At 39.7% G+C, this 24,888-nt stretch overlaps 1 protein-coding gene across 6 annotated transcripts in view; it reads right to left on the bottom strand.

Moving 5' to 3' along the window:
• Positions 1 to 24,888, bottom strand: part of INPP4B (inositol polyphosphate-4-phosphatase type II B) — a 694,433-nt gene that overhangs the window by 232,135 nt on the left and 437,410 nt on the right. For 5 of the 6 annotated variants that reach the window (XM_047798897.1, XM_047798899.1, XM_047798894.1 and 2 more), the window contains 2 exons: positions 15,211 to 15,261; positions 4,220 to 4,299 (listed from right to left, as the gene is read on the bottom strand). In XM_047798897.1, the coding sequence (XP_047654853.1) occupies positions 4,220 to 4,299; positions 15,211 to 15,261 (131 nt within the window). Of the gene's footprint in view, positions 1 to 4,219; positions 4,300 to 4,608; positions 4,665 to 15,210; positions 15,262 to 24,888 lie in introns of those variants that run through there. The other variant, XM_047798898.1, reaches the window with a different exon arrangement.

The following is a 24,888-nucleotide window of genomic DNA, read 5'->3' as shown; positions in this document are numbered from 1 at the left end:
GAATTTTTACACTCCCCTACTTTTTCTGCTTTTGTGATTGTTTGACCACTTTAAGAGCAATGTAATTTTTCCCCTGGCCTTGAGCACCATCCCAGAGACACATCTCCTTCGTTCTGTTAGGGAATCCTACAACAGCATTATGATGTTCTAAATGTCTGCTTATTATGATCCCAAGAGACTCAGGGCAGGTTGGTAAAGCAAACAATTGTTAGGTGCTCAGGTAGTAAGCCAGGTCTGGGGCTATGGTTCTGGAGTGAGAATAGATTCCCCAGGCTTCTTCGCTCTCCACCTCCCCATCCCTGGCCCCCCTGGCTTAACCTAGCAGGCTTTTTCTCAGTTTCTGTCATCATGGCTAACATTCCTGAGTTTCCCATGGCCTGGTAACACTCGTTCTGTCTTAATTTATTATAAAATTAAGCACTGTGGAAGACACCTTGAACCAGTGGTCCTGGACCTGAGTGCTGGCTTTGTTCTGCTATTACGAAGTCGCATGATGTATGACAGGTTTTAACTAGATAGCAGTTTTCTCCTTTCTCAAAGGAGACAAGAAGGGAGTCCTCAAGAGCATAGACTTTATAGGCAGCAACGTGTGGCTTCATACCCTGGCTTTCCTACTTAAGACTTAACGAACCTGTCTACAGAAAAGAAACAAACTCATGGACATGGAGAACAGACTTGTGGTTGCCAAGGGGCAGCGGAGGGAAAGAGGGGGAAGGGAGATGGGCTGGGAGTTTGGGGTTAGTAGATGCAAACTATTGCCTTTGGAGTGGATAAGCAATGAGATCCTGCTGTACAGCCCTGGGAACTATATCTAGTCACTTTTGATGGAACATGATGGAAGATAATGTGAGAAAAAGAATATGTCTGTGTGTGTGTATGTATGTATGACTGGGACACTTGGCTGTACAGCAGAAATTGACAGAACACTGTAAATCAACTATAATAAAAAAGTATTGCAAGGTAAAAAAAAGACTTAAGAGCATTGTAACTTTGTGCCACTTAACTGCTTTTTACACCTCAGTTCCTTAATTTATAAAACGACAAAAATCATAACATCAGAGGCTAATTTGTTAAAGGGCAATGAAACAAATACTTATCACTAACAGACTTATCAGCACATAAAGCATAAGTATTTCCTAGTATCTTCCTACTCCGCCTCTCTCCCTATTATCTGTGCTATTACTGTCATTAATATTATTATAAGATTATTCAGTGTCTTTCATGTCTATAATTATAACCCTCTATATGAGAACCTAGCTTGTTTCCAGTATAGTGCAGGAATCAGGAATATATGGCAATGAACTAAAGAACAAAATCATAAAGTGATTCAGATCTGAAAGAAGTCAGAAGAGACAGGAGGTACCAATCTATACAAGCAAAACAAAGTAGATAATATATAAAGGTAAAAGGGTTAATTTTAAATAAAGAGACCAAGTCCAACTGGGATGTAAGAACACCTAGACAGAAATTTGGTAACTGTGCATTTAAATGAACATGAGTTCTAGAATTAGGAGCCACCTTCCAAATCAGAGGCAGTCTGCCCAATATAAGCAAACAAGTGTTACTCTGCAATTTCAAAGATGCACTACATTATATTTCATGAAATTTGAGTCTAAATCTATAAATAAGACACACACTCACTTTTTGCCCTTTTGAGTCTTCTGTGGTTAAAAAAATATTCAGTTCAAGGTTCAAAAATTCCAGCTCACAGCACACAGGACAGAGTAGCCCCATTAAACTACCGTGTCCCATGGAACTAGTTTGAGAGTTTGAAATCTGAATTATCTGACAAGTAGGTACCCAAAGGGGCCGTGAATACAAATGAAACTAGAAAGATTTGGGGACCCTCACCATCAAAGAATACTGCTGACACACAGCACTTATTTCTAGGAATTTGTTTTATAGAAATCTGAGAATTCAACTGCTTTAAAATTAACAACTCAAATATAAAATGAATAGAAGTCAGATGTTGTCAGTGCAAAGGAATATGAAAAACAAAACCAAACTAACAGCCAGAAAATGCTCCCCTGACCTAATGTTCTTCCAACTCCATACTTCAGAGACTGCCGAGTCAGTGGAAAGAAAATAAACTAGGACAGATGTAAAAACACAAAGCAGCAGAAATCTAAAGGTTAAGACAAGTCTACAATGTGCCTTGTTCACAGGGAGACATCCACAAATTTGGCAAAGAGTGAAACGGGAAAAAAGTAATAATCTAGCCATTTCAACACTGGCTTCCGAACACTCTTTTTTCCAGAAAATACAATTCTTTTGTTACTGAATTTGTTTCCTATTTATACAATCAAAATAAAATGGATAGAAACCAGGAGTAGTAAAATCAAAAGTGGAAATATGTCCTGATTTTCTCTAAACCTGGAATTCTAAGTGTAATACTCTGAACCAGATCCTTTTCTTCCTGTTCTCCCTCTCAGGTATTGCGTATGTTCGCAGATTTTCATTTCAATAGAATATCTGGACCCTTGATGTTTGTTTGAAAGCCAGCATTTAAATGGTGTGCCGTCTGCTGCTGATGTTAATGGCAGTTATGATGCTATCAGTACTTCAGTTAGTGATCAGCAAGGTGAGGAATAAAGAGCCATGCATCTTCCACAGAAAATCTGTGACCCGTTAGTGTTTCTCAGCCACTCGATGTCTGACATCTCACATCATGAATCCAGGGGCACTTAGGTCAAATCTAACTGCCATGCTAGATGGGTAACAGATATCCTCTAGGACATCAGTGACAAGGAGAGATAGACATTTTAGCTGGCACTGACACACTTTAGACAGAAAATAATCCCCGCCAAAATTTATTGGAAATAGTATCAAAAAACTATAAAGATTTCTAAATGTCTTCCCAAATAAAACACAACAACAAAAAGTAGCATGTTTAAGAGACACAGCCCAAAGGAAGCCAAAAAGAAGATGACCTCATTCGAACCTATCAATATTTATTTTTTCTGCATGGATATGAATGATTTGAAATTATTTTATAGCCTCTCAAGTCAAAATGGTAAACTGTAAGGATCAGGAAAAAGGAAAAGGAGACAGCTAGCAACAGATTCCAGCATAAGCCACGGCATCTATACAGAAATAAACTGGTTACAATGGGTCCTTGGGGGCCAGGCAGAGAGCAAACAAACTTAAGATATATTGTCTGTTAAGAGTGGGCTTTATGTTTCATCAAAAAAAAAAAAAAAGAGCAGCTTAAGATTTACAGTGTTCTATACAACTTTTATATTCATTCATATTAGTATTGCAGAGCAGTATTTTCTATGTATACATAATTTAAAAAGTATTATACAGTTAGAAAATAACCTACTAGGTTGTCTAACTTTTAATAAAGTTAAAAAGAACTGATTATTCTATTTAATACTATTCTTGGTATTAAAATGCTGTGCAACTTTACATCCTTTGCACCCAAACTACTTGTATTCATACTCAAAATCATCTCTGATCTGTTATCTGCTACAATATGAATCTGTCCAAAGTTTTATATTTAAGAGTATAGCAACAAAATAAGCTTTAAAAAGAGAATAATCAGCTCACCCTTCATTATCATAAATCACAATGTTGTTTCTAACAACACAGAAACTCGATTTAAAAAGTAGCATTTTGATAAGTAATGGAAATATTTAATAACATGCCCATCATTTCCACTTACTTTCTTACTTTCAAAGAGTTTCATTATTTTTTGAAGCTTCATCATGTTTTGAAATTTCATTTCAAGTTTCATCACTATTTTTTATTTTATATTGGAGTATAGTTGCTTGCAATATTGTATTAGCTTCAGGTGCACAACCTAGTGATTTGATATTTTTATAGATTATGCACAGCACAGAGTTGCTATAAAATTATAGACTATATCCCTATGCATTATATTACATCCCTGTGGTTTATTTATTATATAACTGGTAGTTTACAATACTTAATTTCTTTCCCCTTTTTCTTCCACCCCGACCCCTTCCCCTTTGGCTACCACTAGTTTGTTAATAATGTCATTTTTTTTCCCCTACAAGAGCTGATAACCTTTGACAATCTGAAACACAAACCTGAATGTGAACTTGAATAATTGCTCTTTCACTGTAACTTGTTCCAATGAAAAATGCAAGCTATTTGAGAGCTGACATCTAAACATCTTCAAGAATTGGAGCTTTCAAACCCAACCAGTCTTCAATAAATATCACAAGCTGTTAACTTGAACAGCATTGAGACCCACCTCAGGCTCAGGGCCAGCACCTGCTCCTTGGACTTCAGCAGCTCCCCCACTTTAAAACTGGCATAGCCCAGGAAGCTTCGCTGAAAATAAGAGAGAATGGTTTGCATTAACCTTGGAAGTTGTAAATATTGTGAGTCACACCAATCATACAACATTAGTCTTTAGAATAAAATGTTAAATCTATTAGCCTGACAAAGTTCACTGAGAGAACTACAACCATCCGTAGTATATACCTACTTTACAGGGCAAGGTTGAGGGGTGCAAGTGAATTCTTCTCATTAAAAAAAAATTAGATGTCTAACACAGAGGCCAGGACTTTTTCACGAATAAACATTCTCCCTACATGAAAACTGAGGTAAAAGAAAAGATGACAAACTTTCAATATTTACCAATGCTGTCGTTGCTCTTATTAGAATTCCTCAAGTCATGGGCAGCAACAACTCTGAATTCCAGATATGAGCAAATCTGCTAGTTGGAGCTATTTTTATGTGGGACTCTGTATAAGTTATAAATAGAAATGCTATATTTCTCCCCCATCACAGCAATGTTTAAAAGCATTTGTTTCCTTTGTTATTTCTACACTAGCATGGGACAATTTCATTCCAACACGCAAAAAAAAAAAAAAAAGGAATGGTATTTATTCAGTTACATTTTCTAAAATTGCTTTTTTAACCTATCACACTGGGTGTTGACGATCTATGAATATATCTACCTTCTACACTCTCTGACTCATAATATAAAGAATAAAGCACTAAATTGGTTTTTCTTTTCCAAGATAGAAAAAAAATCTTTCATCTCTTTTTAATATTCCTGGCTACTTGTAATTTTAAAAGTCACAATATTGTGGTCTATCATAAATAGGATTTCTCATTCCCTTTCAAGGTCAAGATGTAAACATGCGAATACCAAACCCATTTTATAACCTATACCATTACTGCCTAACACACTGTAATACTTTACAAGAAATCTACACTACATCTTCTAGAACACTCTCTATGCAGAGATCTGTTACCAGCCTGCACTAGAGTAAGAGGTTGGATTTAAGTCAACTGGTCTTTTCTGAGGAAAGCGTGCAACTATTCCATATATATTAAAGGCTGCAACCACACAAAACAATTGATGAGCACAGGGAAGAAAATCTTCAGGTCAGAATTTTTCTCAGTCTTTTCAAAGCTTCAGCTTAGAGCTGGTTCAAAAGTCTCCCCTGCTTAATTTAACTCATGCTATTTTATAATGTTCTGAAATATTTATTTTGCTTGTTATTATTTTAAAAAATACATTGATTGAAATATAGTTGATTTATAACGTGTTAGTTTCAGGTTACAGCAAAGTGACTCAGTTATATTACATATACAATGTATGTATTATATACATACGTTATACATACATATATATATATATACTTTTTCAGATTCTTTTCCCTCATAGGTTATTATGAAATAGTGAGTACAGTTCCTTATGCTGTACAGTAGGTCCTTGTTGGTTATTTATTATATATTGCAGTAGTGTGTATATTTTAATCCCAAACTCCTAATTTATCTCTTCCCCCTCCATTCCCCTTTGGTTCCTCTTAGGTAACATAAATTTGTTTTCCATGTCTGGGAGTCTACTTCTGCTCTGTAAATAAATTCATTTGTTTCCTATAAGTGATATCATAAGATATTTGTTTTTCTATAACTTACATCACAAAAGTCTTAAAGGCAAACCTTTGAAGCATAAGTCAGTTGTAAAGTTGGAGGTGCCTATATGTTAGCGATACGATCAACCCAACTAATTTACTCAAAACTCAAAGAGCTGGTTTAGACACCACGTCACCAAATCCCGCATAACATTAAGACTAAATTATTAGGGGAAGAAAGTTATGTGAAAACAGAGGATTTGTGGAAATAAGCTCTGATGATATGAGTGATGAATAGAGAGTGAATCAAGGCAGAAAAGGAAGTCCATGAGCTGTCTGAACAAAGCCTGCAGAAATTGAAGGTGACTTTTCAGCAAGGGGCAGAGAGAGTCTAGCAGAGATCCAGGTGGGCAAAAGTTACTTATGCCACCTCATCAGACACCCTCGAGAACACCCCCATGTAAAAGAGGGTCCCTCCCTGACACTGACGCTGCTAGCCTTGATTTCTTATCCTGTTGTATTTTTTTCTATTTTTGCTTAAATACTACGTATTTTAGTGCCTTAATTTGTCCCCTCCTAAAAAAAAAAAAAAAAACTTGACATTTGAACTTCCACAACAAGCTTTGTTTCCTGATAAACCCCTACTGCCTAACACACATTAGGTATGTGATAAATAGTTACTGACAATAAATGAATGAATGAATAGCATAGACACTAGCTTTCAAGTAAGTTATTCTATTACATAAAGGAGAAATGCTCCTTCTGCAGATATTTATAAACTACTATAATTCACTGAACTGTAAGAAATCAAAACAATCTTTTAGCTTGCAGATTGTATACTGTGGTCGTGAATTTCACTTTAGCATTTTGTATTTTAGAGAGATGTCTGGCTTCCTCTTTCACTCGTAATTAGGGGTTTTAATTTAAATTCATTATCCTCACTCGAAGAAAATTCTTAGCCTATCAGAAACATCATGGTGTCCCACAATTTCAAGTTATTTCTTCTCTTTGCCTTTGGAGATTTTGAAAGTATGGATGGTATTAGAATTAAGAAAACAAATTGCACATGCCGTAAATGATACTGTGGTCTTTTTGGCAATAAAAGCAGCAGATGTCCCAGACTAGATTGCTGCAGGGAGAGACAGGTGGAGTGACTATTTTCAGACACATGCTACAGACACACCAGGAGGCACAGCTGCAAGTAGTCTGTGACCACAAGCCACTGAATGTCCCTCCTGCCCACCAGACCAAGGGCTCCTGTGGAAGCAGGACCTTGGATGGTCTATCTTCCAGCTCAGCCCAGCACCCAGAACTACAGCTACACCGTGAGTGCTTGCAGTGTGCCAAAAATAATGCCTGTGCGTCAATCTTTTCCATCACAACTGTCAGCCACATGCTTAATCTTCAAGGATAATAAGAGAGCTTACAGAAATCACACAGCCCGTTACAAACAAATTTAAGTAATGACATGATAGCATTATATAAAGAAAATGTGTCAAACTAAAGGAACTATTATTTAGATATAAATATTCCCTTATTTATTCTAAAAATAACTGTACATTGGGACTACAAGTTGCATAAAATGCATTAATAAAATCCCCCAATTTAAAGACAGCATATATAATAATTGTTTCACATTGCAGTAGCTAACAATGGATTTGCCTATATGTTGACTTTCTAGAAGGTTTTTAATGTGTTTTCTTTACTTCAATATAAATAAAACAAGGTCCCTCTCTCTACATCCCCTATTTTGGAAAACACATCATTAATTTACATGAATATTCACTGGTCTCCTGATAAAAGAATGAGGTAGAGGGAAAACAGGCTTTTCTATTTCTGAAATCTTAATTCCCATGGAGGGAAACTAGCACACAGTGCTAATGTAAAAGAATAACTTAATACAGAGTTATTTTATCTTTACTATCACCTTAATCATTAATATAGAATTTAAGAGAATTATTTTTAAATGTGTTTATATTACAGATATAACTCAAGGAAAATATTTTCATCTCTCCTTCAGTGTTGCTTCCAAAATTCTCATCCTAAAGGTTTTAAACTAGGAGTTCCAGTACCAGGGAGAAAGTTTTTAAAAAATTTAAGTGTCACTAGAGCTGGAAATCTGAAGTGTAGTTCTAAATCAATGATTATGTACAAAAATGGAAATCTGGGCAATTAAATCACTTCTCCCAGCCCCTAGGTTGGCTGTCCACTGTCAGCACCTTTCTTTCTGTCTCCTCTCTCACAAAGAGCAGTCTTGAACAAGTTATTCCACCACCCTCATAGCATAATGAATTCTCATAGCATAGCTATGAGATCCAGGCAAAGTATTTAGTACATTGCTAGGAAAATAGGAAGCACTGCATAAACTAGCTTGCATCATGATTAAGGAAAGTCTACCCAGAAGTCAGCTGACTTAAATATAAGTCCATTTTAAATACTTTTGTACAGCAGACATTATTATAACATTTTAAATCAACTATACTTCAGTAAAACTTTAAAAATAGAAAAAAAAAAGCTTGAAAACAAAAACAAAATAAAAATAAGCAAATACATATTGGAAAAGACAGAGTATTTAAAGAAAAAGTCTATGGGAAATCCTGATTATCAAAAAGGAAAATATATGTTTAAAAATTAGATTTCAGGAAAATATAAATTAGGATAAATTTTACTAAATTTGTGGTGCTATTCTTTCTACTAGGGAAAAAAGATATGAAAGTTATTGGTCCTTTACAGTGATTAGTGATGAGTACACGATTCCTTATAGCTCAACTTTTTATTAGATCACAGGGAATGTTTATCAGAGCCCAGAAAATGTCAGGATCAAATAAAAAACTGTGAAAACTTGTTAAGGCCTGGTCTGTAGATGAAGAAATAGGCCCATAGGCGTTAACTGGTTTACACGTTGTCACGGAACTAGTTAACATGCAGAGGTCAACTCGGAATGCATGTTTCCTGCTTGCAGTCCAGAATTCTTTCATCCCCATCATGCTGTGCCTCACTTCCCAGACAGGTGGCAATTCCCTTTCCTCTGACAGGCTCTTGGCTGGCACAACCTGCAGCTCTGACCTTTTTGGGCTGCTCATGAGGACACAACACTCACAATGATTATTTGGGTGCAAGCACCCAAAGCTGATGATCATTAAATTGCTCTATGCTTGATTTCAATCACTCACCTGGCTGGAGAATGATATCAAGCAGTGTGGCAAAAGTTAGGCTTCTGCCTCAATTTTTGGCCCTACTCTATCAGGAGCATGCAAATAAAGAGTTCATCCAGTGAGCCCTGTCGGGGACGCTGCACCTGTCACAGATATCCAGAACGCTCACCAGGGCTGCATAGCTCCATAAAGTCTGATCCCCTGGTACTACTCCCACGTAAGGACCTGGAGGAAGTACTCCCCATACACGATGCAAGTCTCCATCATCTATGTACCTCTCACAAAGCTTTTATTCAAAGTATAGATTTCCGTTATACTACAACTTGCGTGGACCTCCCAAGTTTTTCCAAGTATGGTCCAGAGCTTCATTATCCAGCTTGAACACTAGTCTGTGGCCACCGTGAACTGAGATGTGTTTGAAGCTTAACTACACATCAGTTTATAGGATATGATATGAAAAAAAGAGTGTGAAATAGATTATTAATGATTTTTCTATTGATTACATTTTGATAATAGCTTGCATACATTGAGTTTAATAAAATACTGAAATCAATTTCGTCTGCTCCTTTTTACTCTTTTAAAAGCATAAGGGAGTTCCTGTCATGGTGTAGTGGAAATGAATCTGACTAGGAACCATGAGGTTGTGGGCTCGATTCCTGGCCTCACTCAGTGGGTTAAGGATCTGGAGTTGCCGTGAGCTGTGGTGTGGGTCACAGATGCAGCTCGGATCTGGGGTTTCTGTGGCTGTGGTGTAGGCCGGTGGCTAAGGCTCTGATTAGATCCTTAGTCTGGGAACCTCCATATGCCATGGGTATAGCCCCCAAAAGACAAAAAAATAAAAAGAAAAATAAAAGCATAGGCTACTAGAAAATTTTAAATTACATATGTGGCATGCATTATATTTCTGCTAGACAGTGCCGGTTTTGAGGATAAATGAAGATATCCATAATATACTGACCTAGTCTCATAACGTTATATATGTATTATGGGAGGTTTTTTAAGTTGTAAAAGGTCTTTGAAGAGCCAAAGTTGATATTGTGAGACAACATCTCCTCCACATATCTTACAGGTCAGGTCCTTTTTCACATTTCTATACTCTCAAACCTACCAGATGTGGTTGCATGGTTTCCCACCCCATAGGAAAGGACAGAGAGTAAAAGAATTATTTGTGCTGAAACAAATACATCAGAAAGAAAAACAACAACAACAACAACTGAGAGGAAATCAATTACAACTTGATCAACAGTCCAAAGAAAACATTAAAAAGAACTTTAGGATAAAGCCATGTATTATAAAATTACATCTTTACTATGAATATACCTCCAAAGGACTCAGAGCACAGACTGGTATTTGCTTGACTAAGCCATTAACAAAGGTATGTGTGCATCTAACAGATGCTGCTTTAAAAATGCATAGAATATATTTGAATGATTTATAGTAAGAGACAAGCTCATTTTTTTTTAAATTGGAGTACTTAGCAGTTAGAGTCCTTGGCACATTGCAATGGCAGAGCCATTACCAGTTCTATGTTCTTGGCCAAGTACTTAAACCCTCAATAATATTTTCAGTGTCCAAAGAAATATTTTGAGGAGTGATGAGATGGGTATTAACCAGTGGTCCTTCAGAGCTGCTCAAGGAGTAGCAATTTGCTTCTATCCAGAATATCATGCACTCTGAGGGTGTTAGAAAGCCAAGATGTGCTGACTTGTTCTTATTTAGGCTCATTCTTACCTGCCTGAGATGGAGTTCAGTAATATAATTGTCATTTTGTTGACTTCTGATGTGTTGTAAAATGTGTCATATTATGCAATTATCTTTAGACACTCCTCTTTTTATTATTCTGGTGGTTCTAAAAACATGACTGGCAAATCAAAATCACGGTATGCTTCAAATGCATTCAATTCATATATCATGATTTTGTCATTTACAGGCACAGAGCTAGATCTAGTAGAGTGAACAAAATAAACATGATTTTTGCTATCACAGAGTTTAAGATCTAGTAAGAGTACAATAACACTATTGATACCTAATACCCATTCTGCCCACCTTTCATTCCTACTAGCATCCTGATTTTGCTTAAATCAGAATTGCACTTAGATTCCCTTCTACCCAGGGACCCCACTCTTCTCAGTGATAAGTAAGTGGCAGTGAAGATGGCCCATGGATGCAGAACCCACAAATATGGAACCCACTAATATGGAGTGCCCACTCGTAAGGATTTTAGTATGGATTTTGATACCTGAGGGGGGTGCTGGGACTAATCTCCAAAGTTATAGAGGCATGACTGTGTTTCAATTAATTTTTCCCAGTAAGTTACTGTCATCCAGAATTGAAAGAGCAGGATCAGTTGATCTGAGCCTTTTCAATCTTTAATGTGATACCTGAAGGTATAATGGTCAGATTGGACAATACTTTAAGAAAGGAGAAGCAAGAAAATGGACAGAGCCCAGTTCCTTGAAGTTATTTTTGAGTAGCTGCAGCCTTGGACAATTTCCCCCATGACTTTTTGTAACATGAGATAAAGCAGGTGTTTCCTTTAAGCCACTACTCATCCAGTTACTTGCTTCTGAATGCACTCCTAACTGATACAATAGGCATGTCACAGGATGTCTATTAAGAAGTTTCTTTTGGTCCAAGAAGTATAGCCGAGTCTTTGTCAAAGATGAGGACACAAGATACAAAATGCACCACCACATGATAAGTTCAGAGAACCTCATCATAGTGCCTGAAGAGCAGCCAGTTTAGAGAAACTGGCCTATTAGTAATCATGATACAGCCAGTTAATATAATGTTGGAAGAGAGAGAAGGTCAGAATATGGGGAGGATATAATTTAAGAAATGAGGTGAATCTCTGTGTTCATTACCCTCAAGGAGACACCTCTATCCTCAAACCCAAAACCAAAGTCAAGGGAGTCTGGGCCCAAAAAGAGACTTATGAAGATTGAACGTGCCCAAACCATCTTTACTGCCACTGTGCTGGGAACTGATGATTGTGTCTCCTTTGAGAATAATTGACTATCTAGTACCCAGTGCTGCTGGGGCTTGTAGAAAGGGTCAGCAGAGAGACGGTTCTTTCAGAATAAGATCCCCCATGGTGGGAATATATATAATAGGAAGGGGCCTCTAAGGCCTCTGGAAATAGCTCCATGTGTGCTTATGGGACAGCTGGCATTTTACTCTCACAAAAAGGACTCTGATGTGCAGTGTTAGGCTGAGAAGCATTAAACCAGCATAAAGGTAACCACACCCTCATGGTGGACAAGCAAAGGAAGACCCTCCCCCCTTTCCTTCCTCCTGAGTAACTGAGCAATGAGAGGAGGAAAGGGAAGGATGCACATGATAACGGACCATGCCCCCCCCCACCTCATCTAGAGGCACAAAGAAGTCTGTAGCCTGTAGTAAGAAGTAGTGAAGGAGAGGATGGGAGAAAATAATTTAAAATCAGAGAAAAGACTCAAGTTTTGATAGGAATGGAGTAGGATAGTTACATGGGTAGTTGCAGAAGTCCCAATAAGGGACCATAGATAGAGATGGAAACCTAAGGAAGTTTGGGAGATCACTATAAGTTAAGAATTGCTCAAGAGGACCATCAGAAAGAGGCAGGCAGTTTGACAAGTGGGGGCATGAGATATGCCTCAGGTCATTGGGTGAGGGATGGGGAGAGGCCTGCATTCAGGTTCAGACCAAGGGCAGGGGTTTAAGGACCACCCTTCTGCCATTTTGAATAAGCACCATGACAGTCCTAGTTTGACATTATAGGGCCAGATACAAAGGTGGAGTTACTACTCGAAGAAAGAGGAAGAGGCAGTCTTTTTCCACCCCCACTTCTCCTGGATTATAAAATTGTAGCCCACCTAATCCTCGGGGTAGAGCTTCCTTGCCTGCCTGCTTGTGTCTGTCACAAGCACACCTATTTCTTGCCTATCACTTTGTCTCTCACTGAATTCCTTCTGTGCAGAGGCACAAAGAATCTGAACTTCAGTAAGTCCAGATCCTGGGTGAGTGATTCTCATTTAAAAAACCATGGGTTCAAGTCCCAATCTAGGTTTTGGCTGAGTTTGGGTCCCGGCCTGTGGGTTCAAGTCCCAATCTGGGTTCTGGCTGGGTTCCACTCATAAGTGCTATCAGTTTCAGCTTCAAAATGAATAAAGATGTATTCTATTCAGGAACCGAATGAGCGATAAAAGGGGGAAATTTATACAGTTAGGCCAAGCCAAGATGTCATTAAAATCTAAAGTAACGGGATTTAACACAAAGCAGTTGTGGTAGTGAGTAGTGACAGGAGAAAAAATTAAACCAGCTCATCTTCCTTGAGCTTCAAAAAATAAATGGAAATTTTAAAAAAATAATTAACGTATTAAGAGTCATAAATTTCATTTTTTACTTTTTTTCGTTGCCATTTGCAGAAAGATGAAGGGACTTGGAAGGTACTATGCTAAAGGAAATGAGACAAAGACCAACACTGCATGATATCACTTACATGTGGAATCTTAAAAACAAACAAACAACAACAACAACAAAAACAGGAATTCCCATCGTGGCTGAGCAGAAAAGAAGCTAACTAGCATCTATAAGGACGCAGGTACAACCCCTGGCCTCGCTCAGTGGGTTAAGGATGGAGCACTACTGTGAGCTGTGGTGTAGGTTGCTGACACGGCTTGGATCCTATGTTGCTGTGGCTGTGGCATAGGCTGGCAGCTATGGCTCTGATTTGACCCCTAGCCTGGGAACCTCCATATGCCATGGGTAAGCCCCTAAAAAGACAAAAACAAAAAACAAAAAAGCAGCAAACTAGTGAACATAAAAAAGAAGCAGATCCACAGATATAGAGAACAAATTAGTGTACCGGTAGGGATGGGGCAAGGGAAGAGAAGAGGGGCAAGGCTGGGGTAGGAGGGAAAAAGGGTTTTATCGGATTATAAAACTATTGATTTTTTTAAAAATTATTTTAAGGAGTTACAGATTTCAAAAGACCTTACATTTTATAAAGGAATCATCACCGGTGTGATGACAGCTTGCAATGAAAGTTCTAGTTTGAAGGAGGATGGTAAGCAATCCTCAGCCCTGCGACCTGAGCTCTGAACTGGGAGCAAAGGGCGAGTGGGGGATAGCGGCCGGGCAGGGAGAGGGGCCTGTGGCCTGTTGGGAGGGAGGCCTGAGGCTGGAAAGACTCACTGGTACCTTGGGAAAACCTAAGGAAGCCCACAGAGTCAAGTTTGGTGAGGCTGAAAGGACTGGCAGAAAAGAAAGATTGAAGAATGAAGATTCCCTTGAGTCAAAGAGTCATTCACCCCAACCAGGGAAGAAACCAGAAGCCTTGTCTATCGTGAGGGAGCACCAAGCGCCCCACTCCTTTGCCTTCACTAACAGAAGCGGAGGTGGCTGACTTCTCAGTCAAATCAACGCCCTCCTTCTGGAGGGCTCCCCTGGCAGGTTGGGATGGAGCCTGTTGCCAGGGGGGGAAATGAAGGATACCTAGTCCAGGGCTCCCCATACCCACCCACCGGTAGAAGGTTGCCAGTTGCCTGTAGGATTTCAGGGCATTTCAAATAGGCCTTTTGATTGCCTCAGTCAGAGAGCCTCTTAGACACAACATATTTCTGGAGGCTTCCCTCCTTTCTGAATGCAAAGTCCCAGGGACCTGTTGGGCTCTTTTCAGGAACTTCTACCGCCTACTCTAATTTTGTCTAAGCAAAATCACTTGGTGCCCTCCCAGCTTCTAAAAGCTGGAGATGCAGGGGTTCAGATGGAGCAGGAAAACCTCAGCTGGATTTTCTAACACTGGGCTGCACTTTTGTGGCTGCTTCTGTTTTGACCTGAGCCACAGTGTTCCAGCGGCAGGAAACAGAAAACATCCCAGTCCCACGGCTGGTTAGTCCTCTGCCTCCTGGCTGAAGCAGCAGAGCTCACATCTGCAATTTCCCAGCCTCCTCTTGGTCCAGGAATGCTGGCTCCCAATCACATCTCAGTTACCTGCAGGGCAATTTCTGGATTCATCTCTCACCGGCTGAACTAAGTATGAATTCACTTGAGGACGATTTTCAGGAGACAAGTATTCCATGCAATTCAGCAAATATGTGATGGTGCCTCCTTGTATAGTCACACCCTATTAATTTAACTCAATTTTATTCGGCAGCTACCAGGCAGGAGGCCAGAGAATCCAAATGATTAGCTTAGAAGCGATGTGTATGCCTTTTGGAAATGTAAGAAACACTTACCCCAACCTCTGGCAGGGGATCCTTATGTTCAGGTAGGACACTGGTTCGAACCTATGGAGAAAAACAAACATTTTCTGTGTGACCTTGGAGTAGAAACCAGTGCAGACGCTTCACATGGGTGCTGGGTTTCATTTTCCTGCATCTGGCGGCTATTCAGACTCTGCGGTGAATCATTACTGGAGGTAGCTGTGTACAACATCTGCTGTGGGCAACAACGAAGCTGTCCTTTTACAGTTCCTGAATTCCCTGATGTTCCTAAGTAGAGAGAGCTGCCTGCACCCTCACCCCATCACTTCTTGTCAAATACAGAGATATCTGGGCTATGGGTGAATCATTCTCTCTCTCTCTCTCTTTTTTTTTTTTTTTTTTTGGCTGAACCCAGGGCAGATGGAAGTTCCAGGGCCAGGGAATTGAACCTGCCCCACACAGTGAACCAAGCCACTGCAGTGACAACGCTGGATCCTTAATCTGCTGAGCCACAAGGAAACTCTTGAATCATTTAATTTCCCTGAAAAGCAACCCTTGTTCAACAGTTAAGGAAAAGGACAGAGCTGGCATACAGGAAATCATCCCATGCATGTCTAATAAATATTTATCTCTGCTTGGGCACCAGAACTCATGGTCCTTTTAGGATATATCCCTCCTGCTTGAAAATTCTGGGCTAAATTATGAGATACCATTATCTAGATTCATTTGAAAACGAATTCTCAATTGTGGGAGAAGAAAATAGTGTAAAACAAATAGTCACCGGGGGAAGCTCTTCATATGTTTAAAATGTATTCCCAGTGAAAAATCAACCCCACAGATAATAAGTAGACATTATGTCTCCTACTGAGTAGTGGTCCTCAATCCTGGCTGGACATTAGAATGACCTGAGGGCCTTTCAAACCATCTGTGCTCTTTTCTGTGCCCTAATAATGATTCTAATGTGTAGCAACTGAGTCTATGGTTCCCTTTTTAAGAAAAAAATTCAGATAAAAGGAAATCATAATTCTCTTTCTCACTTAAGGAAACGCGAATAAAAGCAAGAAGAAAATGTAAAACCTAAATCCAGTATACCTTAATTTGAAGTCAGGATGGTAGATAAACAAGGTAAATGAATGCAGAACAATACCTAAGAACACCGTTTCATTGGAGACCAGAGAGCTGGGAGGAGGGATGGCAGAGAGGAACCCAAGAACATATAATGGGCCAACATTTTAGGGGGACATTCTAACAAAATCCCTTTGGAGGTGCAGCATGACAATCGTACCACTTTCACTGTTTATGACAGACCCGGCATCATCACATATGCAATTTGTCAGTGGTTAAGGCTCAAAATTGTTCACCAGAACACAAGATAAATGACAGGAGAGATCCCAACAGAGTAAACAACACAATTTTCAGGACACACTCAACGCAGGATGTCAGGGCAGAGCACTCATCTGCTAAGAGCATTTCCAGTTTGGGAGCTGCATTAACAATCTTCGGTCCAGAATGTTCAGATGCAACATTCAGTCTCATTATCTGCAAATAGTTAGTTGGCCTCAAAGGGTAAGGAAACTAAGAAACTATATATTAATACATAGTGAGTTGTAATGGACCATATAGTGTGTGTGCATGTGTGTGTGTATGTGTGTGTGTGTGTGTGTGTGTAGACACGCAAACTACATACAGTACGTGTGTAGTGTGTGTGTATATATATATACATACAGATATATATAGAGAGAGAGAGAGCGAGAGAGAGAGAGTATATACATGGTGTAGGATATACACACACTATACATACACATATATATATACCAGAATGAAATATACATATAGTGAATATTCACATGTATAACCCATGCACACATGCATATGTATGTGTATCTCTACATCATTTTCAGAAAATACTTGACATCCAAATAACACTATATAAAGGGATATGCTTCAATTTAGACATAAAGTGAAAATGGTCAGAAACTGGTAAACATATAGAGGACTATATAAAGTGTGTGTATGTGTATATACTATGTGATTTAACACTGGACAACAGTAGAATAATACTGACAATTCCTGTAATACAGCTGTTAAACTCCTAAATTTATATAGCTTTTATCAGCAGAACATTTATTTCTCATGAATAAAGTATGTAGAAAAAAAAAAGATTCTTGACCCAAAGTTGTATACTATGGAAAAATCTAAAGATATTTATGGATCCAGTGTGGCTGGGTGTGTGTGGGGGGGGGGTGTGCTTGTGAGAAGGAGAGAGAGAGAAGGAACTTCGCTTTATATAAAAGACGTATTTTTGAAAAGTACACATACGTCGCACTTTCCTAAATCATGGCATGTGTAAATCACCAGCAGAGATCCTGATTTGGAGAAAGTGAAGGACAAAGTTATGAACCAGTTTTTAACTGTATTAAGTCAGACTTCTATAGGAAATTTTTGCTTAAATCAGTATATATGCATAGTTCTAAAACTTTTATATTTAAGGTCAATACTACTGATGTTATAGTATATGGATTACACATCCATGATGGTTTTCTTGGGTGTGTGTGTGTGTGTGTGTGTGTGTGTGTGTGTGTGTGTGTGTGTGAATAAGGTCCCATTACTTCTCTTTGGGATGTCAGAGTTTAGTGGGCAGGACTAACAAATAATTCAGGACAATGTAGTAAGTTCTACGATAGAAATGGGAGCATTTATTTTCCTATGGGCATTCAGAGTGAAGAAACTCATTCAGCCTGTAAGTGTCCGGAGCAAAAGGCTTCACAGAAGAGGTGGTCTGGGTTTTGAAAAAACGAGTAGGAGTTTTAGGCAAAGAAGGATGTGACAAAGCAAGCAGGGTGTCAGGTATCAGGCATGCGGCATGGAGCTGTAAAAGCCCATCTGTGTTCCGAAGAGTGAGTATTGGGATGATGTGATAACATGAGGTCCTCCAGGGATGTCAGATGTGTTTGGGGAGAGAGGTTGGGGGCCGTTTGCTGTAGAGGTCCATCAATGATGCTATGGAATTGGAGCTGTAAGCAATGTGCAGGCAATGGAAAAGTCAGCAAGGCATTCGAGCAGAGGAGTGACATGACCAGAGCCCCTGGAATCATCCCAACTCTGCCCAGAGTCACGTTGGGAGAATGATTTAACCTCTCTACGCCAGCAACCTTCTGCCCTTCTGTAGGTTATTCTCCACATGGGGTTAATAACAGACCCCATAGGCTGTTGTAAGTATGACATCTTTTCAGCCCTGAGAACAGTACTTGACACAGAGAGGGAAGGAGGGAGAACGTGAGAGAGAAAGGGAATGAAAAGACGGGGAAGGGAGAAAAAGAAAGAAGAAGAAAAGAAGCAGGAAGAGATACAGGGGAAAGAAGGGAGGAAGCAGAGACAAGGAGATAGGGCCTGAGGGAGAAATATGTCACTGAAAAATCAAATACACCCCTGACAGATACGGATGAGACCTCTTGCTGAGAAAAGGGTGGTGCAATGGCTGTCACTGGAGCATCTGGAATATTCCAGTTCATCGGCAATGTCAAGCCTCCTGAGATTTCCGACCCTTCCTTAGGAATTCATTTTCCCTTTTTTGGTCTTATTAGCAGTTCTTCTCCCTGTTTTCCTTCACCATACCCCTCCCTGTCCCTTCCTGGAACATAAGAATGTCTGCTTGACTACGCATTTAAAGTTCTTATAACTTTGTTTTATCTATATTTTTATGACATCAAATAAAGCAAGAAAGATCAATTACTAGGAGTGGCCATGTAGAAAACTATATCTTCCGTCTTGAATTTTTCTTAAGGTTCCTGTAAAACAAAGTCATTTCCCTCTCAATCAACTTTATCAGCTCAACATTCTACATACTAAATTTACCCTGGAAAAAAAAAAGAAAAAAGGAAAATTAGGTAGCATCTAGTGAGGGACACTTCATCAAATCCTTAGAGACGAGTTCATAACTTTTAATTGTGCCAAAGCAAGAGGGTGATTGGGCGACCACCGCCGTGGTTGAATATAGCATGCCAATCCACAAAGAATTCCTTTTTATTACAAGGAGCCTGTGGACGGCTGTCTGGAGCAGCAAAGGGAGGTGCTGATTGCTCTATTATGCATAGGTGCGTAATGCTAGGATATTGTTGGGTGTCCAGACCCAGAGAAGGGGAAGCCAGGCAGCCATAACGCTGTGCACCAGGGTGTCCAGGCCTGGACCTCACTGGTCAGTAAGAAAGGGGCAACCTTCCCCCAGAAGGTCTTAGCTGGAAGGCAGAGGGGAAGGTGTTGATAATAATAGAGGAACACCCCCAGGCAGAGAAGAAAGCCCAGATGCTTTCTGAAGACTCCTGTCATGTTAGCTAAGGTCTCTGATACTGAATGTCAGGGAAACACACCTTTTTTTTTTTTTCCTAATAAAAATGTTCTCTAATTCTCTCTGTATCTCAAATTAAAACACATATCATCACATTGATTGGTTCCACTTGGAATGAGATAACAGAATTGCCTTAATCTTCAAACATATGGAAACCTGACTGTGACAAAACCGGAGCTGGATTCGTTGCTTGTTAGAGAAATGCAGACTCTCAGGCTCATTCCAGACACAAAGAATCAGAGTCTTCATTTCATCAAGGCTCCCAGGTAATTCATACGCACGTTAAAGTTTGAGAAGTCTGGCCTAAAGTGCTTATGAGTGAAACAGGTCCCACATAGGAATGCTAGATACTCATTTGCACATAAACGTGTCTAAATAAGGAGCTGAGTTTATTCCTTTGGTCATGAAGGTATTTAGTGATTTTCTTTTAATGTCAAACATCTGTAAAAGCTCCAGAAAATATTTTCTTTCAGAGATGCCCTCTCCTTTGTTATGCTTTGTTATGTCATGGGGATGGGAATTGATCGTGGACAGAGCTGGGCTGGAATTTTGGTAAGGCTTGATGTTACAGGCTGAATCTCCATTCTCCCCACCCCTCTATCCTCAAACCCCACTCCCTCACCCCCAACTTCAAGTTCATATATTGAAAAGCTAACCATGAGTAACTCAGAAGGTGACTATAATTGGACATAGGGTATTTAAGCTACAACGAGGCCACAAAGGTGGGGCGCTAATGCAGTAGGACTGGTATCCTGATAAGAAGAGGAAGAGAGACCAGGAATGCAACCCAAAGGGATGATCATGTGACGAGGCAGTGGGAGGGTGGCTATGCTGAGGAGAGAAGCCTCAGAAGAACTCATCCCTTCCAACACCTTGACCTTGGACTTCAGGAGTCCAGAACTGTGAGCAAATACACTTGCATTGCTTCAGCTCCCCAGTCTGTGGTGCTTTGTTGTGGCAGCCTTAGCAAAGTAAGACACCTGTCTACATGTGTTGTAGGGTATGGCCATCCAGAACTTTCTGTAGAGAAAGATTAGCTGGTCTTTGCCCCTCAACCCTGAAAGGATGCCAGAGATTCTGAGATGTCTCAGCCTAGCTCTTTTATACAGTGGCTCGCACAGCTGCAAATGTCTTTGGAGACAGACTAGCCAGGGTTTGAGTCCCCTCTGGTCTCTAAATTTGTCATTTCATCCACACATGAAAACGGAAATCTCTGCTGGGTACTGGTCTGTCAGCTGCCACTTTATGTTTAGCAAAGACAGATACTCAAACTTCCAGCTACTGGGAGAACCTATAAATGCTACTCCCCACCCTCCAGGTGAAAAATGGTCTTTTTAGTCCCTCGGTGTCAATTCACCACTCTCTCTAGGGCTGGCGTTTCTGCCTGGCTTTGGTCCCTTTCCCTGGATTCCTAAAACACTGTGAAACAGTGGGAGGTATCATGCTGTTTTTTATAAGCCTTTGGCCGGGTTCTTCAGCCTCCTGCCAAGGTCAGGATTCAGCAAGTCTCTTCTGAGAAAAAAATAGCCATTGATGTGCAGCCCCTGAAGTCTCAGCTTCTTACTTCATGCCACACAACTGTGGAAAGCTCTGCTGATTTCTCTTTCTCTGAGCCCTGGAGCCAAGAAAAGACCTGTTCTTCATTCCAGATTCCCCAAATGCCTCAAGAGGAAAACTCATAGGCTCCTGATGCTCAACTCAAAAAGGCCTTCCTTTCTCTGGAGTTTTAGTTTTTCGTGTCATTATTACTTCCACAGATTGATGATGTTTTCAAACATGATTTTTATAACGTTCGGCTTATTTCTAGGTGATGTCAAAGGAAGCGTTCTTTGCCCCAGTTAGCACATCCTGCCCAATCTAAACTTTTTAATATCTGCAAGTTATTGCAAAGCTAAGGAATCTCACAAACATGTGATTAAGAGATGAAAAGACGATAGTCAACAGAGCATAGTAGTTTAATGTGGTTGGAGAGTCGAAAAATGCCCTTACATGTGGGTCCATCTCTTGAGTTAAGTCGTTGATAAACCAGTTACAAATGGAAAACTGCAAGTAGTTCTTTCAGTAAAAGTAGAGTTTACTCTGAAGCCTGAGCACTATGCAACTATAATCCAAAAATTATTGAGTATGAAACGCTGTCTTGATCTTTAGTAGGCAAATGTGATCATCTTCCACATGTTCAAACCTATGATGCAAATGATGTACACAAGAACATTCTATAGATTTACAGGCCAAAAGAGGTCATACTAGGAAAAATATAAGCCCTCTTAGTTTGGATGCATCTAATCTTAGAGGTTTTCCATTTCTCCAAGGCAGTGATGCTCACATCACAGCTCTCTGTTCACATGGGTCTTTTTATGCTTAATTGGTGGCTCTTTAAGACTTCTAATTTCACTATGTGAATGTGCCATTATACTAAATTCTACCAGTCATATACGGGCGTCATGTGGTTCTTTAGGTTAATGGTGACTGCAAATGTGGCTCCAGAGTCACATAACTCTGGGTATCCCTGCCATTACCCACATTTTATTCCATTTCCCTTTCCCACTACTACAAAGATCTATTATAGGCAGGTGAAAAAATACTGAATAGCAAAAATATCTTTAAACAGTCTCTTCCTTTGTCAGAGAGTCACTGAAAGATACAGGCTCTGCTAAAAATAACAGATGCGGAAACAGAGGTCTTCTGAGATTAAACACTTCTGCCTTTCATACTCTTTACTTCTGGATCCTCCCAAAAGCTACAAGGCTGGGCAAGGCAGCCCTGGTCAGACCCCATCAGGTTTCTTGCACTGCACCTAAGAGTCAAGACTTGTCTTAGGCACTTACCTAAAGCAAATAAAACAAACCCCCAAAGAGCTGTACAGTTTAAGACCAAGGATTTTTTTTTTAAGTGTTAATACATGTTTAGCTATTTTTAAAACAGGACTAAAGAATAAAGAGTCTCTCTGCACTGCAAAAACGGAATCTAAAAATGTGTTTTATAGACACTAAAAATATTAACTGATAATTTGCTAAAGAACTGTTCATTATAAGTCGGGAATCCCATTCTTGATGAATTCCAAAGCCTCACAGGAGAACATGATTAACATTTCAATACGCAGAGCATTCAACTCAGATATCATGTGCTCATGGATAGTAGTCAGGTTTATTACCACTGAGCAAAGAGGGAACTCCCTAATTTGCCCATTTCAATACCAAGGTGCAGATCAGACATGAAATGGTCTGCTTCGAAGTCTGCGCCCCTTCCATGGCCCAGACGGATGGTGACTTCAATTATCTTTCCTAGGGCTGCTTAATGAGTTTTAAAAACCAAAAATCTATTAGCCTCAGGGAATAGAAACAGACACAATTTATCACATTGCTAGACTCAAAAACACCCTCCTTATGTATTAACAGCCCCCAATTAAGACCACAGTCTGAGTTAATGAACAAGCCGTTAGGCAGAGAACAGTAATATCAACACAAGCAAAAGTCTATTAATCTGTTGCTCAGTGAAAGGCATTTGTCCCAACACTGTAAAGCTAAATTATTTCTAGGTAGCTTTAAAACAAAATTATTGTGATATCACTCAATACTTTTAAGAGATTGTTTATAACCCAGGCTTTTGTAATCCCAGTCAGAAGATCATCAAGTCCTGAGTAGAGATCAATTGATTTACATAATCAACCCACAAAGTTTTTTTTTTTTTTTTGACACATTGGAAAAAAAGAGTGGATACAGGCACAGTGGGGAGGGGCTTTCATGTAGCTCTCCAATGAAATGTGTTGGTCTCCAGGCAAAAATGGGATAATGGCAGTGCTATTCTATAATCACACTCGTTTCTTTCTGTGGGAAACATCTAGTTATTAAAACCTACATAAACAAAATGGGATTCTGAATAACTTTCAAGAAGGTAAGGGAAATCCTAAAACCAAAAGTTTGAGAAATCCTGCCTCAGGTGATCCTCAACCCCTGAGGCTTGTGTTTCACATTTAGTCTTTCACAGTGTTAGCATTTTTAAGAAGATTTTTGCCCTAGAATCGCTTTAGAGATGGAGGTGATGTTCACATCATGAACTTACAAATCCAGCCACTCTGGATCCCTACGGTTCCTTGAACTTGACTTTCTCCCATGTCCCTGCATGTCTTTGCCTATGTTAATCTTTTGTCGTTCTAAGTGTGAAGGACACAGTGATGAGCAAGGAATAATCACTTCATGGACTTACATTCTAGTAACAGGAAGAGATGGGAAGTGTCAAAACAGGTACATTAGTAAGTATGCATGGAAGTAACATGGGATCATAGAATAAAGTGATAACTGGATGGGTCATTTTACCTGCAACAGTGAAGGTGGATTTCTTTGAGCAGGTGACTTTGATTAAGACCTGCTAAAGAATAGAAGCCAGCTCAGAGAAAAATAACAAGAGTGTTCCAGGCCAAAGCAATAGCAAGTGCAAAGGCCCTGAGGCCAGAGTGGCTGAAAATAGTAGATGAAGAAAGAAGAAAGAAGTGGAAGTAGATTCAAAGAAAAGGAGAATTCTGGTAGAGTCAAGTCTGTATTCTAATTACAATGGGAAACTCTTGCAGGGTTTTGAGCCAAGAAAGGATATGATCTTTTTCATGCTTTAAAAATACTACTCTGGGAGTTCCGGTCATGGCTCAGTGGAAAGGAATCTGACTAGCATCCATGAGGACACAGGTATGATCCCTGGCCTTGCTCAGTGGGTTAGGGATCCAGCATTGCTGTGAGCTGTGATATAGGCTGCAGACACAGCTGGGATCCTGAGGTGCTGTGGCTGTGGTGTAGGCCAGGAGCTATAGCTCTGATTCGACCCCTAGCCTGGGAACCTCCATATGCCGAAGGTGCAGCCCTAAAAAGATAAAAAAAATAAAAATACTACTCTGATTCTATCTGGAGAACAGACTGCAGATGGTCTAGATGGGAATGATGAACAATTAGGAGTCATTTGCAAATTAGAGCTGTACTACCATTACTCTACTTTTCTAGAGTCTGGAGCAAAATAGGTTTTTAAGGTTTTTGCGTTTTGTTTTGTTTTTTCTTTTTTCTTCATGGCTGTACCCATGGCACATGGAAGTTCCCGTGCCAGAGATTGAATCCGAGCTGCAGCTGTAACCTACACCACAGCTGTGGCAAAGCCAGATCCTTTAACCCACTGCACCAGGCTGGGGATTGAACCCACACTTCCACAGCTACTCAAACCACTGCAGATTCTTAACCCACAGCACCACAGTGGAAACTCTGGTTTTCAGGTTTTGGGGGGATAATCGGTAGATAACCTTGAGTCATTTAATTTGTTTCTGAGCATTTATAGAAAATACTTTGACACTTACAGAGAAATAAAGTTTGTATATAAATTTCCTGAATGTG

Source organism: Phacochoerus africanus, chromosome 10, assembly GCF_016906955.1.
Source record: "Phacochoerus africanus isolate WHEZ1 chromosome 10, ROS_Pafr_v1, whole genome shotgun sequence".
NCBI classification, from domain to species: Eukaryota; Metazoa; Chordata; class Mammalia; order Artiodactyla; family Suidae; genus Phacochoerus; species Phacochoerus africanus.
This window is presented reverse-complemented; position numbering and strand designations above follow the sequence as displayed.